General features: G+C 34.6%; 1 protein-coding gene across 1 annotated transcript in view; it reads right to left on the bottom strand.

Annotated features, from left to right (window-relative positions):
- Nucleotides 1–1,241: 1,241 nt before the first annotated feature.
- Nucleotides 1,242–18,197, bottom strand: part of LOC111049679 (homeobox protein unc-4-like) — a 62,083-nt gene continuing 45,127 nt past the window's right edge. Inside the window, exons 3-4 of the mRNA XM_039434299.1 lie at nucleotides 6,010–6,274; nucleotides 1,242–4,830 (exon numbers count right to left, since the gene is read on the bottom strand). Coding sequence (XP_039290233.1) covers nucleotides 4,364–4,830; nucleotides 6,010–6,274 — 732 coding nt within the window. The 3' untranslated portion in view covers nucleotides 1,242–4,363. The remainder of the gene's footprint in view (nucleotides 4,831–6,009; nucleotides 6,275–18,197) is intronic.

Below are 18,197 nucleotides of genomic sequence, written 5' to 3'. Positions count from 1 at the left end.
AGTTTGACATAGGTTCTCAATTGGTATTCAATTATCAATTCTCTTGTTATAACTTTTCAACCAAGGACTTTTGGTTCCAAATTCAAAATGAACCAAGTAATATTCATAGGAACTTGTGACCATTTCCACTTGAATCAAATCAAATGAAAGCGCCAATAGGTGACATGCTAATAACAGAATCAATGCAACAAAATCTACGATGCAATCACTTCATTTTACGCTGGTTAAATTCAATGATTGGATTGTCGTATAACCAGCTATTCAACGTCAAATATAGTCGATGAATAAGCTTTTGAACTAGTTCAAAAATATGGTAGGAATAGTAGATCGTGAATTACTCTTTGCTCAACTACTCTTGACAGCTATCATTCAACCTTATCACCTAACTAGACTAGAATAATTCCGTTTTCGTAAACTAAACTATCAAAAGTTATTGATGACTGTAAGAATGGTAATATCATGTTTCCGGAAAAATAACTATGCAAAGTAGGCTCTAATTTATTTAATGTCAACTTGTGTTCCTATGAAACAGCATGGGCAACGATAATTTAGTTACTACTGACTATAGACAGTAGTTATACTCCAATTTTTATAAAGTCCCAATTTGAATACTCTGTTTTCTATATCTTATACGAGTTACACCAATTCGGAAGTTATACGAGTTTGAGAATAATAAATTATCAGTAGTAAAGTTTTTGGTACTCACCTCTTCAGATTTCCTAGGCTCTATAATTATTGTCAACTATGAACTATCAAAACTTTGAATCCCTGTTTTTCCCTCATCCATTACTCACATTCACTGCATTTTAAAGCTCATTTGTATTAGTTTTCTTGAGATCCACAAGAATTCGAAATTAGGCTATAATGACTTAAAGCCAACAGTAATGGATAATTTTCTGTGTTGCGGTGATAGGTGAATAAAACGACTTGAGAATAAGTGATAGTGTCAATAAAGTCATTCAATTCATTAGTGGATATTCAATGGTTCCTGATCTATGGTATTTTGTTCTGTAGAAAAGCATTTAAGATTTTCGTAGTTGTATTACAACTTCCCAAATAACATTTTTTTCAATTCTGTAATGAAATTTTAGTTTTGGAACAACTACACATCTCAAGATGTTCCAATACGAATCATCATTATAGTTCATAATAATTACACTTCAGATTTCACAAGTAGATGTTTCATGAGATTCTGAATTTTCAAGTATTATGTCAATCGAGGAGTAAATACAACACAACAATTTTATAATGCAATAAATATTTTATTCAATACGCATGGAGGGCCCATAACTCATCATTGTGAATTTTTCCTAATTAATAATTATTTCAACACAAACTATCACAACTATTCAACAGGGTTCAATTACTATAAAATGCACATAATTACTGGTCAGCTTTTTATACATTATTGTGATCTATTACAATTCATTTCGATTCTATTGATAACAGTGGTTACAGTTCTCACAATAGTTGATAATGGAAAATACTATTAACTTTCAATTGTTTCATGTACACACAATCTATGAAAATGCAGTTATACTATTGTTGATATGCAGGTTATAGTTTTTATGTATGAAATACTCATTTATGATGAATGTTTAAGAAGTAGAGTATCGGAAGCCTTGATTATTGAAAAAGTAGCAATAATATGAGGAAATTATGATTTTGATATTTGAAGTTTATTCAAAGATATGGACTTAGATTGTGATGGATTATAAATTTCTTGAACTAGCATTGTAGTAATAACCTATATTCAGAGAGTTATTCTGTTTTGCTCTTCCATATAGTTCATTGTTCATTCATCACTCACATGAACTCATAATATTTTACCGTACATAATATTTTAAGAAACATGATCAATGTTATCCTTCAGTATTGTATTCCTCTTTCGGCATATTTAACGTGAATTTTCGTGTGATATAATACAGGTGATCTTTATTCGATTATGAATCAATTATTGATGCGAGTTCTATTTGAGAGTTTGAGAATGTCAAGTTTAACAATTGAATGATTGTAGGATTGTAATTGAGAAAATCATTGGCTTCCAATATCCCATTCATCACCCAAGAACCTTTCTATATACCTTCAATCTTGGATCACAAAATTTTATACTACCACTTATTTTCATTATCTACAACATCGTACATATGTCTTACTTATTTACACTAATCTAAACACATTTCAGAAATTTAGCTCTCATCATTAAATTACAATAAATTATTATCAAATTAACTCTACAAATAGGAATCACATTAACTTATAACTAACTACAAATTTAATCTACATCTCATCACCAATGTGACGATTTTCTTGAAATTCATGATGCTCCTTAATACATTGCGACTTTTTAAATCTCATTCAACTAAAAAAATAATCACAGGAGACTTTATACAGAATGGAAATATCTGATACACTATAACTATATACAATAAGGTACTATATTTACAACGAATTTACTCCTCTAACCTAGTATGCTATATTCATGTCGTTATACTTTTGAATAATACTGAATTGCAAGCTTCTCTTCTCTTATATTTGAATGAATAAACTTCAAGGATTTATCAATGACTAGTAGAAGCTTAGAAAGAAGATGTGTTATAAAAATATAAGCAAAGAATTGGAATAAAATTCAAATGCAGGAATGCACTTGATGGGAGAAACTTATTCCAGAGATATAAATTCCAGGATCGGAATTTGAAAAAAGTTGATAAGCGTAGGCTATTCAAACTACTAATGGAACTGTATTCATGTGAAAAGATTTCAAACAAAATTTGATTAATTCAGTAACATAAATTGGATTGAATTTATATTGAATAATGAAAGTGGTGATGAAAGACCTTTACGTAATTTTGCCTATTCAAGTGGCCTATCAGTTATTGAGAAAGGTAAATTTTTCATCCGTTATATGAAATCTTCAAATATTTCCAGATGCTCTTTCCATAGATTTGACAAAATTGTCTAATTGAAAGCTGAAAATCATTCTGTGCCTGAAAGCAAATTGATTACAGTAATTAGCATTGGTCACGTTCTCTGTCTTGTTGCAATCAGTCTATCTATTCAATAAATCAACTATTTCCCACAGTCTATATCTGTGAAAACCCATTTTCTATTCACTGAATTCAACATGCTCAACTCTACTATTGAGTTTGCTATGTCTTTTGGAAATTTTCTGAATTATAAGGTAATTTCTACCACTCTCCATGAAATAATTAAATTAGTGAAATTTTAATATCTGTTCCAATAATGATTTCATTATGATTCATTCAATTGATATTTGTAAACTAATAAGGTATCATATTCGTTTTACAATTTCTAATGAACAGTCTTACAAATGTGATACGCGAGTAAACTTCCTATTTAAATTGTATCTATTACGAATAGTACTAATCAAAAAATGTATTTTCTTCAAGAAATCCATTTTTACCTTGGTCTTCGAAGTAATATATTTGTCCTTGTCTGATTGAAAATTGAGAGTAACTTCATTCTAGAAATATCAATCATGAGTATTAAACGTTTCTTCACTGCTATTGACGAGTAATGAATGAATGTCTTCCGATCACTATGCACGAGTAAACAGTTTTGAAGTTTCAATTAACAGTATCTGAAAATTATCGTAAATACCATTTCCATAGTTAGTGGAACTGGATAACTTTTGAATCTCATCCATCATGTCAGTTTACGAAAGCCCAAATTCCCTGAATATCACTGGAATTTTATTTGTATAGCAATTCATGATAATCAAACAGCCCATTAGAGATCAAGTGTCCATTGATTTACGAAAACTGAATCTGAACCCCAGAAACACTGCAAGTTCCTTCAAAACGAGCAGACGATTATATACTACTGTACAAACATTATTTAGATAACAATGTATACATGAAAACCAAAGAAGTCTCTGATATTCAATTCTTCACGATTCATGAAGTGCCAATTAACAAAAAACTGCCAGTCCTTCAACTCTAAGGTCAACTACTTTACAACAATTAGCATCATTCGAAATATCAGTTCACGATTGATCAGTTTTCTCAAGAGAGTTATTGATTTATTTATTTTCCAAGTTGCAGTTTGAGTGAGAAACACAATATTCATCCGCGATTCTGTCCCCACAACAATGAGTGACTGTTACTGAGTCCTTTCACGGAATTCACAGAGACAATAATTGTCTTTGGAGTGTTGATACACAATAACCATACATTCCTGTGAGACAGTTCACTACTTCTTGAGTATATGAATTATTTGTCGCTCGGAAATGGCAATACACAAAACGTTATAAAACTCTCCACGATTTCACAAGTTTTCAACGTGATTGTTCTTGAAGACTCGTTTATTTGGAATGCACATTTCTCTGACACTGTTAACTTGTTCACAAATGCCCCTGCTGCGACATTCTCCCTCCCGACAGGAGAGATTCTATACTGAACGGATTCGACCGTATTCGCGACTTGTCCGACAAATCCAGACTCGTATGAAGTGTCTGAGACGCGTCTGTTTCGTGCCGGTGTCGCGTCTGTGTTGTAACGGTGTCGTGTCGGTGGAGTGAAGGTGAAGTGTCGGTGTGATGTCGGTGGTGTGAAGGTGACAAGTCGGAGTCTTGGCGGTGTCGTATCTGCGACGGGTCAATGTCGTGTCGGTGTAGTGACGGTGATGTGTCGGTGTCGTGTCGGGTCGGTTGCGTGTCTTCCGACTCCCCGACGACGTCTATTTCGACGTCCTTGGTGGTGGTCGTGGTGGAGTTACTGCAACAGGACATGCTGTCATCGTTTCCGCCACGTGTGGACGAGCTTTCTCCGCCGCCACTGCCGCTACCTGATAGGGCTGACTTTTTCATGCCTGAAACAACGGTAGAAGTTTTGAAATTAATCAAGGATCAATTAATAAATTTAAAAAGTAAGGAGAATTTGAAAAGCTGAAGGAAATACTGGTGATCATTGTGAGGAAAAGTGAATTATTCAAGTGCAAATGAAAGAATTGCAAAGAATATTCAAAGTGGATGAATAAATAGAGTATAAACGTTTTCCACATGTACTGGTTATCGACGATTGCTTTCGACGATAACCAAATGTATTCATGTAGGAAAGATTCATAGAATATAAATTTCAAGATCAAAAATCATAACGAAGACAAATGATCTTCTACGAACCGTGAGAATTTTATGCCACATAGATCTTATCAACCAAATTATTCGATAAATAATATAAACACTTTCGTGAGAGGTATGGAAAGATAAGGGGAAAGGATAAAATAGTTCATTTCACTGTTTTATACACTTCTCTTATACAAAGTTGTGTTCTGGAAATGTTCAATCCAGACAATACAACATGAAAATAGAATTAATAGGCAACCTGGGTAGGGTAATGGCGAAAGAATACATTCGTACAAGCTGTGGACTTAGTTTTTGAAGATTAATTCTAGAACATTTAAAACAATTTAGAAATTAGAAAAGAATGATGTTATTTCTTTCTTGGGATGTTTTTTTTTCATTTATTTGAATATTTTATATTCTATTATTATCTATTTATTTCATTTACACATGCACAAAATCCAATGATTTGGAGAGAAACAACAGAATGAATCCAAAAACTATCCCTCCCCCCGAATTTAGATAGTTGACAAGCCAGTCTAAATAATGTCATGGTACCAATTCTTATAAATTCACAAAAATTTACCAAAAATAATTCTGAAAATGAGCTCTCTGAAAAAACCCCTTGCTCATTATGAGATGGAAATAATTCAGTACAGCTGGACTATCTACTGTACTCAATCTTAGGGAATTAATTGATTGATCCTTCATTTAATTCAATAGAGCTACCTGGAAGTTCAAGTACCAACTACTTTTAATTAGGTACTAGTGATTCCATGTTATAATGATAAAATTAATATGAATTGATTATGATAGAATTTTTTTGAAAAAGGACAGTTTTGTGCATAAGCCTGTTGTGCCTTCTCATAGAAGTGTGGTAAGTGTACATGACTAAATAAATAAATGAAATATAATTGATGTGAACTAACCATGTCCCTGCTGTTGTGCCTCCCATTCGCGCCGCAGCGTGTCCAGGTCGACGGCGACGCCCTTGGCTGCCAGCTTGCGCTGCTGCCGTTCGAGGCTCTTGACGAGCTTCTTGTGACGTCGCTCTCTCTCCTTGCGCTGCAGCTCCTCGACGGGAATGGGTTCGCCGGAACACGTGACGGGGTGTGCGTTGTGTGCCGGCCGACCGGGACCCTTCTTAGTATGCTCCTTCTTGCGCCACTTCGCCCTACGGTTCTGGAACCACACCTGTGCACACAAACAGGACAAACTCAAATTAGAGATGGAGTTGAGGTTGACAATTAAACTCAGAAAAATAATAAACACAAAAACAAGTCATATTGAGATCAAAGACGGTATTGAGGTTGAAAATTGTTATTCTAAAAAACAAAAAGTGAATGAAAAATGAATCAATGATGAGATTTGAATAAATTGAAGGGCACTTCTGCTTAGGGCACTGGCTTGTGAGAGTGGAGCTAATATCATCCAAGAGAAAAGATAATAAATATACTATTTCAGTTATTCATAATATCTTTTTTTGATTGAAGATTTTTTCGTTTTTTAAAGTGTGAATTGTTATTCTAATAAGTAATAGTAGCTTAACCTCCATTTTGATTTGGATTGTAGTATAAATTTGGAGAGGGACAGTTTTGGGCATGTGCCTTCCCACATAAATGTAATAATTGCACATGACCAAATAAATAAATAGATAAATTTCCTCTATGGTTATTTTAAATCAAACTCAACTAGAATAATTGTTTTATTCGTAGCTTATAGATGAATAATTTCAATTATAAATTATTTTATGATTTGAATATGGGAAAAAGCCGTAATCGGATGAAATTTCTGAGGGGTATCCAATAAGGTATTTTAGGAGCAAGGGGAAGAAATGGGGATGGAGAGGAAGAATTGATAGAGAAAAGATTCATAGAAAGAACTGTATAGAGAAACATACGAGAAAAACAAAGGAGACACGAGAGAAAACAAGCTTGGAAGTTGCAGTAGGATGGAAAAAAGACATCAGAAGAGCGGTGGATACCGGAACAAGCTTTACAAGCCTAGTCCATGATGGATGATGATGATGAGGAGGAGAAGAAAACCAGGAAAGAGAATAAAAGAGGTGGAGACGAAGAACTGGGAGAGGAAGATAAACTGGGAGGAGGAAGAACCAAATGATTTAGAAGGTAAATGTTTCAAGAACACCAAAGAATCTCAATAGAAGTTCATGTCAAATAATTGTATTAGGAAAACGATGAATATACCTATGAGGGGGGAATAAGGGAGAGAAAAAATAGAACAAGGGAAAATTCATACAAAGGGATTAATAATGATTATATCAAGAATGTCAATAATTGAAAAATTTATTTTATTGCATTATTCCGTCAGCTTACAAGCAGAAGGCACTAAGTCAAAATTATAGTTTTGAGAAAAGCGATTTTGAAAGTTTGCATGTTCACTCCAATTATCTGTGTTATATAATAAGATTTGTGTTACTGGTGAAACGCACCAAGTCGATTTAATGCGTTTCTCTTGATCAAGAATGTGCGGTGAGTTTGAATGGAATAACTAAGTCCTCTTACTGATTTTCTCCTGAAATAAAACAACCCAACCTGACTTGATGCTTTTTTGAATCAGCTGTATCTATGAAAATATCAACATCAGAGCTTAGTGCTTTTCACCAGTTGAAAGAGCATTGAAAAATGTATAATTCAGTGCAAAAACCTCATTTTGTCCATTTTTTGACTTTTTGACTATTTGACGTTTTTGTTCTTCTTGATAGCGGAACATACACCACATAGAGGTGAGACTCTTGAAGTGAAAACAATCAAAAGTGAATAATTGTAGTGGGAATCATTGTAGACGGCGCCTTCAAACGTCAATAAATCGTCGCGTACGCCATTGTTCCTTGGCGCGTTCTTCAAACGTCAAGAAAGGCGTTGAATGGCGTATTCAAATGCTAACGTGTAATTAGACTCTTGTAGAACAAAACTACATAATTCAGAACTGCCGCTGCTACATACCACTAATAATGCTAATGTCCAATTATGCTGGATGTCTGATAATTACATGTTAATGAAAATGTCTAATTGCATGTTCCAATGAGATCAGCTGGGCCAACTGGGTTTACAAGACTGTACTCCTTTGAGAAGGTGTGGAGAGGTGTTCTATGAGGAAATTAAGGCTGTGGAACACATTTCTATTGAATTTAGATTGAAAATTTGAGATGAGTAGAACTTGTACTAAGTGGTACTTTATTAATAGATTGGTAGTATAGATCTTATAGGTCAACTAAGTTCACTAGAATGTTCGAGTAACTCTTTCGTAAAATGTGAATAGGTGCTTATGAGGATGGGAGATTTTCTATTGTGCAGATTCTTAAATCAACACCACATCACGTTCAATCTTTTAGCAATGTTTCAGTTCAACTATTCTGAAAGTTCCCTGCTATTGATTACTAAATTATCAACCAAAATAAGATGTGCTAGGACAGTTCGCAAGAGCTCCTATGACAGATCGGAGAGTCTCTCTTACCCAAAGAATATAATATAATTATGAGACCTCATACCTTGAAATTTATAATCAGCAATAACTTCTACTTACTGCTCTAGCCGTTTCATGATTATTTCGTGTGAGTAATAGCTACTGTCATCTGGTTCCGTTTCACAAGATTATCACGTTTTCATAAGAGATGTAGAATAATGGATCTAGAATAATCATCATAGACTTTAATAATCATGAACTTCGAACCTATAGTGAAAGTTCATAATAATCTTTCAGTTCACATCCATTAACAACTTTACAGTTGCTTGTTATGAACACTGGAACGCAGTTTGGATTCCACATAAGTGATCTAAAAGCGTCATCTGGAATCGTGATGAGAAGAAAAATTAGTCGATGATTATGGAATGAATAATTCTGTAATAACATTATTCATTATCTTAGCTGTATCATCCTCTTGCAAAATGATAATACACTTTTAGCCGAGGTTGGACTGATTCACAAATGTGTGATAGATGCAATTAGTACAATTGGAGTAGTATTTGAGTTGATATTAAAGTAACCTCAGTCACTACTAGCGTTACTGCAGTAACTTCTGAAGTACGGACGAGTATGGAATTATTCTGTTCTAACAAGAGCTGAAAGAGAAGAAGAAAGAGGAACAGAAAGATGTAAAGGGTGGGAGGAGATGGTGGAGAAGACGGTGGAATATAACGAGTAGAAGGGGGAGAAAGAGAAGAAGGAGGAGAAGAAGGAGAAGGTAAAAAAGGAGTGTGAGGAGGAGAAGAAGGGGGAAAAGAGGAAAAGGAGGAAGAAGAAGAGAAGGAGGGAAAAGATGATAAGGAAAAGTAAGAATCTATTGTGGAAAATGCATAGAGGATAAGAACTAAGAATTAACAGAAAAAACAATTTTTATTACAATAAGAACCGAAAAGACATTAATTATGAAGAAAGGGGATTGAGGGACTGCAGAAGGGAAGAAGAAACAGAAAAGCTGAGAACAGATGAAGAAGAAAAACGGGAGAAAAGAAGAAAGAGATGAAGGAGAAGTGGAAGAAGTAGGCTATGTACATCTGCTAACCTGTTGGCAATTACATAGGAAGCGACATAGTCTTGCATTTGTCGGCATAATTCATGCAGAAAATTGCACTTTGAATGCATTTATGCGTGCGATGCGTTTGCATGACGCTACAACACAATGATGATGATGATTACTATGTCTATGATCTTTCATTATGATGTTCATGATGGTAATATGGTCTAGTATAATTTGTTGGGTAGAGGGTGGGGGTGTAACAAGCTGACAAGTGTAAAAGTAGTGTTGAAGTGAAATTCACATCAGACTGGCAGTATTGGTTCAATGGGCTGCACTCATGTTATCTATGACGAATGCTGACAATATAAAGTGAACATCACTGGTGTAAAAGCTCCCTTATATGAGACGGTTTGCTGATTAGATGAGGTGCAAAATGCAAACTTCTGAAATAGTTGAGCGGCTTGTTTGGGAGTTTATTAGAAACTAAGTTCAAATTAGGCCTTGTACTGTGTCTCGTAGCTTGCATATACAGTAATCAGTGTACGTATAAAACGTGCAGTTTGAGTATGTTGTTTATAAAGAGTAGCAGTGTAATATCAAATCTGTGCATGTATTTTGTAACGTGTAGTGATGTAGTTTTGCAACACTCAATCGAATATCGTATTAATGTGGAGGTTCTACTACTGTACAGTGATACCTTCTGGTATTACAGTAGCTGGATGGAGCACGAGGTTTATTTCTTTATGATTAAACTCCAAAATATTGTTATCTAAGAATATCCTTTGCCTTTTCGTAGTTCGAATAGATGTTACTTGGTATAAAATAACTCTGATTGGAATTGAATGAAATAAACACAATAAACTTGAACGAGATTATTCTCGTTCCATTTCATCTGAAGCAATGGAGTAAAGGTGAATTTAAAAATAATTTTCGATGAAATTTGTCTGTTCTCATCAATAATTATTTCTTTTACTGTATATTTAATGGGAAAAATTAATTTGAAAAAGTCAACCACTAATAGAAGGAAGCTTTCACATCAGATTTCAGAGACTTTCAGCATTCCTTATAGAAAATACCATTATCAATTTGATGATTGATATCGGTTGATACAACCAATGAAAATATAGTATTTCAAACAAACTCAGAAAGTGTTCCAATGTCTCTGGTTCAATCCAGCACTTATTTCTTCCTAGAGAATAAATGTAATCCATATCAATGTTATTATGTACTCTCACAAGTCCATTCAACTAAATTGGTCGATAAAAAACTGCGAAAGAGTTTATAATATTCATATTCAATGAGTGTTTTCATCTAGACCACAATATTATACTGAAACAATAACAGTTTGGCAAACTTCAATTCAAAACAACAACTATGACTAAAGATGTTGTTTTCATAATCTCGCAACATTCAACTCAGAGTGAGATTCACTTTATTCTGTCAGCATTTCTTAAGAGTAGCACAACCGCTTCCCATTTAACCATTGCTGATTGTTGGCAGTAAATCTCAGTAAAAGAGGGAGCAGAGAGCTGTAGTTGAGATTCACTTCAAACTGTCAGAATTCCTCATAAGAGTAGCACTGACGCTTCCCATTCAACTAATGCTGACAACATTCAACTGGAGGGGAAACAAAGGACGAAGATTATGGTCGTTAGGGAGTCTGGGGGTTTGAGCGCACCCCCCCCTTCACATACCCCACAACCCCTGGAATGGGGATGTTGAGGAGGTGGGGGTCGTTATGACCCCCCAGGGGCGCTCATCTACCCCGGGTTTATTTAATCATTGCATGCTTCTGTAATCGATAAGGTCTTGTTTGCTCAGTGCTCAGTGTGTTACAGCCTTGTAACGACAGTCTCCAATCCAATTCTACGCTTACTGTCTTCTGTTTGCTGCTATGATTTTGTCTAAAGTTGACTCCAAATCCAAATAATCCATGTTCTCTTCCATCCTGATTTTGCTATTTATACTGCAGCTCAACATCTATTTTTCATTATCTCATTCCTCTTCTCCTTTATTCTTATTTGTCTAGTCAACTTCACTGTTATAGTATCTCTCCATCCATTATTTCTATATTCTCATCTCCCGTATTTTCTTAGTGATTTGAATTGAATTGAATTTCCTTATCTTCTCCTTTTTTCTCCTTCTTCTTCTTCTTCATCCTTTCTCTTCGATTTTCCTTCTCCTATTTTCATCCTACAAGGCTCCTTCTACTTCATTCTAAATCAAATCTCTCAATATTGTTCAATAATCTGAATTCCGCTGGATGATTTCCGTAGTAGTCCGTATTATTCCTTCATCACACTTCATTCCCCATAATTTTTCCCCGATCGTCTTGAATAAACATTCTGCATCTTGCAATTTTAATATCCTCTTCTTTGAATCATGTTAAATCATGTTACTGGCCCATTCCCCTCTTACATGTTCATTTTCCCACCTCAATGCAAGAACATTGAAAGACTGAATGAGCTATGTATCACTACATTATCTCTATATTTTTTACATTCTCTCTCAGACTTCTCCTCGACCAGTCTACCATCCTTGTCACTCATTCAGTGAAACCACTGCTGCACGCAAGGTGTAGTCATGAAAATGCAATTCACTTTTCCGTACAGCTCATTTAAGCTGTCAGTATTCCTCATGAGTAACACCAAAGGGTCTCATTGAACCAATGCGGACAGTTTGAAGGAAATTTCACTATGGAGTGTACTTAGCTGGTACTTAGTGATGCAATTTCCTCAGCTTGCCGCAAACTTAGCTACTTAACCACTTCTCAAACTGCACACTTTTCACTTAAGTAAGCTAGATCACTTCCTTATAACTCACTTAAGCTGTTTTAACCCAGTTTATTGTAAACAATCTGCTTTCAAGGTAAAATATTGTCGGTGTAAATAATAAAATAGCGTTTTTTAAATCAACCGTAATGAGAAATGAGTAATGATACTTGGTTAAATATTTCATTATATTGACGTTTCAAGCTCAATAACTATACTATATAAAATCGGTCGTATATAACACAATAAAAGACAAATAAACAACAATTAACATCAACGGTAGGTGCAAAGTCACTCTTAGACCACAACAAAATTATATATATATATATATAGCACTTAACAGAAAACACTTTAAATTTATAATATAAATATAAACAGGATACACACAACACGGATAGATTAAAAACACTTAAAAACTTACATTTAAACGAGAATTTTCGGGGAGCTGGGCCCCCTTTGTCAATCAACCAGGAAGTGAAGTGGTGAGATTTTGCTCACCACATAGCACAAAGGGGGCCCAGCTCCCCGAAAATTCTCGTTTAAATGTAAGTTTTTAAGTGTTTTTAATCTATCCGTATCCGGTTTTAATATATATAAATAAATATATATATATATATATATATATATATATATATATATATATATATATATATAATTTATGCATAAGTATAATGCAAAGTTGAGTTTCGAGTTAAAAAGAGAAAAATGTAATACCATTGAAAATTCTACAAGCCGATTCCCCATGTTAATATATAATTCACTGCGTCTCCAGCATGATATTATCTCCATAGAATAATGGAAAACGATCAAGTTTCAAGATCTCAAAATTGATATATTTCAAATCGATTATGATAGTAAAATAATACAAATATTCAATTTTGAAGACAATGCTATATAGCATGGATAATCAATTCAGTGTTAAACAAAGAATGAGTGAATGAATATGAGAAAGAAGAAAAAGGAGCCTAACCCAATCAAGAAAGGAACATCTGGTAAAACATCTCAAGCCTCAACACACGTAAACACAGATGGAAAACAAATTATCATTTCAGTATGGCTGGGGAAGTGAGATGTTGTCCGGTCTTGTTATAACAATATTTCATTTGCCCGCTTCGAAAGGTGTCAGTATTGATGAATTAATTCAAAACGAAATACAAAATAGATTTGTTGTCGGCAGTGAAGGAGAAGGAAGAGAGAAAAAGAAAGGGAAATTGAAGGAGAAAGAGAAGAGATGGAGGATTAGGGGAAGGAAGAGAGTAGGTAGGAGTGATAGATGATAGTCGGCATGTGAGGTGTGATGTTATTGATGATGTAGATGTGGTCATGGTGTGGATGAGTGAGAGGGGTGTTGAAGAAGAGAAGGAAGATGAAGAAGAAGTGGAGAATAGATAGAATGATGATGATTATGCACAAGCACAGTACCGATGTAGAAACACCTGGAGGGAGTGTGTAGGTGCTTCTTAAGTTTTGGATAAGCAGATAGATGCCAGAAATTCCACAATATACGCTTACTCACGTGACCCGCGGTGATGATTCTTCTTCATTTTCTTCTCCTACTTATTTTCTACTTTTTCTTTTTCTACTTGTAGTTTTTTCCGCATTAGTACATAGTCACATACTCTTTAAGAGCTCTCTCAAACTGTAATTTGACGGAGTTTTCCACAATCGTGAAGGGCTTTTCCCTCCCATTTTCACTTCCTTTCTTGGATTTTTACGTAATTGGTTTTATTTCGCTTGTTATGGAGTAATTTTCATATATCTCAATCAATCTATTATTTGGAGAGTATTTCCATTTATTAGTAGAGTGGACACTGAACATAACTGTCTAAAAACAAATTGGAAGATTTGACATCCTAATCTAAATGATATCTTATTTTGTTCTCTGCACATCTTCATCCTGGAGATACCCCTTTATCGTCCTCACGTTTCATTTCTCTCTCTTTTCTCTCTTCCTCCTGCTTTCCTGCTCACCACTCTTCCACCTCCTCCACATCCTCTTCCTCTTCTTCTCCCGCCTCCTTTTTTCCTCCTCCCACTCCCCCTCCTTCTTCAACCTCTTTCCTTCTCAAACATCATCCTTCAGCACACGATTGGCCCGTCACTTTTTAGCGTGTCATGATTTATGAGGTGACGCGCGCACACACTCACTTGCGTCTATCGCTCAAATTGTAATTACTCCAGACACAGAGAGTGAGAGAGATGCAAGAGAGAGAATGAGAGAGAAATAAAATGTTTTTGATGAAAGCCGACCAACACTCAAAAAGTGTTAACCTCAAAGCGTTGAAGAAGTGAGGTGTTAACTGTTAGCTCTTTTGAAGCAGTGCGCTCATAATATCTCACCAGCAGATTCCTCCGAGGCAATAACACGTCTTATGGATTTCCCTCCATAATTCACACAGGTGGATGAGTTATGGACGAATAGAGAGCTTAGATGATTACAAGTGTGACAAGGATGAAAGTATTGATAGAAAACATAGGCAGTTGCAAGTGAAGCTTGGATGGAAAAATATTTAATTAGAGTTGAAAGAGTATGTAGGAATACTTAAGACAGAAGAATGAGTAATGTAGAAACTCAGCAAGATCCTATTTGATTTGGAGGAGAACATTGATTCACTGGAATCTAAAAAGGGGATTGTGCTGAGTAAACCATGGTTTGAGAAGGATATCATAAGAATTGGAGAAATCATAGCTGTACTGGAAACGCGAAGATTGAGGGTAACAGAAACAGTGGGAAAAATAATAAGGAAGGGTTGAAAAAGAAAGAGATATAGATGGAGATATAACAAATTAGAGGAGGTGTTACACAGAGGAAGAAAAATTCATGGAATTTCGGAAGGAAAAAAGGGTGAAGAAGATAGAGATGATGTCATGAGAGTGAATTTTAGAAGAGCAATGAAAATAGTGATACTGCATTTCCAATTGGGATGAGACAATTTAGATAAAAGGTAATAGACTAGATATGCTATAAACAATAGCAGTATCGTCAAAAACGTGAGACAACACACCAAATATAAGAAAATTTCACTCAGAAATAATAAGATAATATTGACAAAGAATTATCGACGGGAGAGAGAGAACAGAAAGGATAGGACTGTGAAGAAATATACTCTATCATCTCCACTATAACCAAGTAGTCCACTATACCGTCTTAAAGGCCTAAAGGAGGAGAGAGAAGATGGCGGCTGAGGAAGAGGAGAAGAAATAGAAGAGCAAGTACTTAAAACTGGGAATATAAATTGAAAGAGATTTAAAAGGTGAGAAAAAGTTATTGGACTCATACTAGGAGTAAGCTACCACTTCTCACGAGCTCATATCATCCTCAATGCACCTGGGGCATCCGACAAATTAAATTTATGTCTTCGGTAACTGAAGAGGAAGAAATAATCACGAAAAGTGATAGTATAGCACCTCTTGCAGTCATGCACGTGTTTGGTAGGTTCCAATTAAATTGGGTGACTCGACAGCTAGCCAGTAAGGCATGTTTCAATTTAAACTGGACGTGTATTTTCAAAAAAGAATCGTAATAAATAATTTCTACAGTTACAGTATCCATCTTCAGAAACTGGTGAATTGAAGATGTGGAATTTCAGGAATTTGATCAGGAAACTATAATGGTTTATATATGTCCAATCCATGCATCCATCTGCAGAAAAGTTGGGAATATTATTATCTCTCTTGTAATGGGTTGAACAATGGATTGTATTATATCTATGTAGATTCATCACTATTTATAACTGAAAATCCATTTTTGTGTTGAACTCACCCTTTATATATTATTTTTCTTACTTGAAAGAATAAGACATGTGTAATTATGTCCATAATCATATAATTCTAATATAAACTCATTTATAATTGTGAACAATACCAGAAACTCAAATTAACATCAAACATCAATCATAAATGAGTGACAATGAACTTGTAGTAAACCAATAGAAGCCATCCACATTCAAAAAGCATTGGTGTGGATGTGACGTCTGTGAAGTCAGGATTCTGATTGGTCAAAATTACAAAATGGAGTCTGAATGGCTTAATCCATTAGCCAATCAGTTCTGTTTTATTCGGAACCTTATGAAATCATCTATGCCATCTTCAATATTGTGCATTACCAATTCATAACATAATCTATTAAGTTATCTTCTTATTCAGCATTAAATCTCTTGAAAGTTTATTGATAGCTTCAAGTTGCTAATATGAGATTGAATGCAGAATAGAGTCTTTTTTCTTTTAGGGCTACTCTTAAATGCAAATAGAAATATGAATCTAAGTACCCTTTTTTAAATCATTTTCCACAACATGTTTCGGCTATATATGAAGCCATTATCAAGTGATTGGTTTTTTTTATTTATTTCATAATCCAATTGAAGTTGAAAATTCTCAGCCAAAATTCTCATTTTTATTCATTCAAGAAACAGAAAAAATACAGATAGAACAAAAAATTCACATTGAACATACACGCCAGCAGCTTGTTGGCTGAACCGAGCTGCAAAATGGCTGAACACAACAAGATGGCTGAACCGACAAGCGCGCGACCTAGCGGGAAGAATCGTACATCTAAAAATTACTGAAACACGATTCAGAAATTTAGACTTTTGCTCAAATTACCGAGAAAAATTCTCAATGTAAACTGAGAAATATTTATGAAAATAACATAGACAACAGTGAATATTTATTGTAGTATTGTTATGTTTTTTATTATTTCTATTTATATGAATATCGAACGGTAATCATTTAACCTCAAAATTCGAATTTTATAATGCATATTTGCTACTTTTCTCATTTCTTGCAGTTGAAATAATAATAATTATTATTGATAATTATTATCAATAGAAAAGAACTATTATTTATTATTAAATGATGAGAATTCGTAAATGATGATTATTTAATTATGATTTAGATGAACATTATTCTTGTTTTGGATTTCTAGATTGGGATTTTATCATAAATGTAGGGTAGCCATTGAAATGATTCTCATCTAAATCTAACCACAGTCATTGTTACCAACTTAATTTTTGTTTTCGTGCACTAATCCTCCATTTAACCCACCAACTATTTTGTGTTGCCATGTTGCAAATCTGGAGTGCAGAAAAGATTTTTCCCACACTAGAGCGGAAAAGTGAATCTTTGCGTTCTGTAATCAGTGCAGGAATCGTCACTTTTCAAGGTAACTGTAGGAAAAAGAATTTACATACTCAATTCTCCTCGTAAAACAGCTTCTTTCTGAGGAGAATCTACTTTTTCGCTCGCTATGTCGCTAACCATCCGCGTATGCGCAGTAAATTTTCTTTACGCTCGCAAATCATTCGCGCATGCGCAGAAGAGTTTCTTTACGCTCCCCAATCAGCTGATGGTAAGCAGCTCGCCAAAAGGTCAGATCTTAACCTAAAAAGTCGGTAATTATAACTCCGCCGATATAAGTAATTTAACAGGTTTGGGCAGTTGTAGAAAAAATGTTGTATGTAATTCGCGCTTGATGCTTCTTTATCGCTCTTGCAAAATTATCACACTCCGCTTCGCGTCGCGTGATAACTGTTTTGCGCGAGCGATAAAGTCGCGCATTACGCTCTTAATACATAAATAGCTATTTTAAAAAGGTTGCCTACTTGGATTAATATTTTTATTCATATTGTTGAATAGAGTGTTTATTATCCCATAATTCTCTACTAAAACGTTGAAGGTAGAGTTCTACCTAATGTACAATCTACAGTATTAATCCATCCATCATAATATATTCTATAATGTATTATCTTCGGGTAAGTGTAATTCTAAAACTTTTTCTAATATTAGTTTAGGAAATTTTGTTTTGAATATGATTTGTACTTGTCTCATTGTTATGTTGAGGGAGCATATTTGGGTTTTTACCTGTTGC

This window comes from Nilaparvata lugens, chromosome 8, assembly GCF_014356525.2.
Source record: "Nilaparvata lugens isolate BPH chromosome 8, ASM1435652v1, whole genome shotgun sequence".
Taxonomy (NCBI): domain Eukaryota; kingdom Metazoa; phylum Arthropoda; class Insecta; order Hemiptera; family Delphacidae; genus Nilaparvata; species Nilaparvata lugens.
Note: the sequence above shows the minus strand (reverse complement) of the source record. Positions and strands in the feature narration are given on the sequence as shown.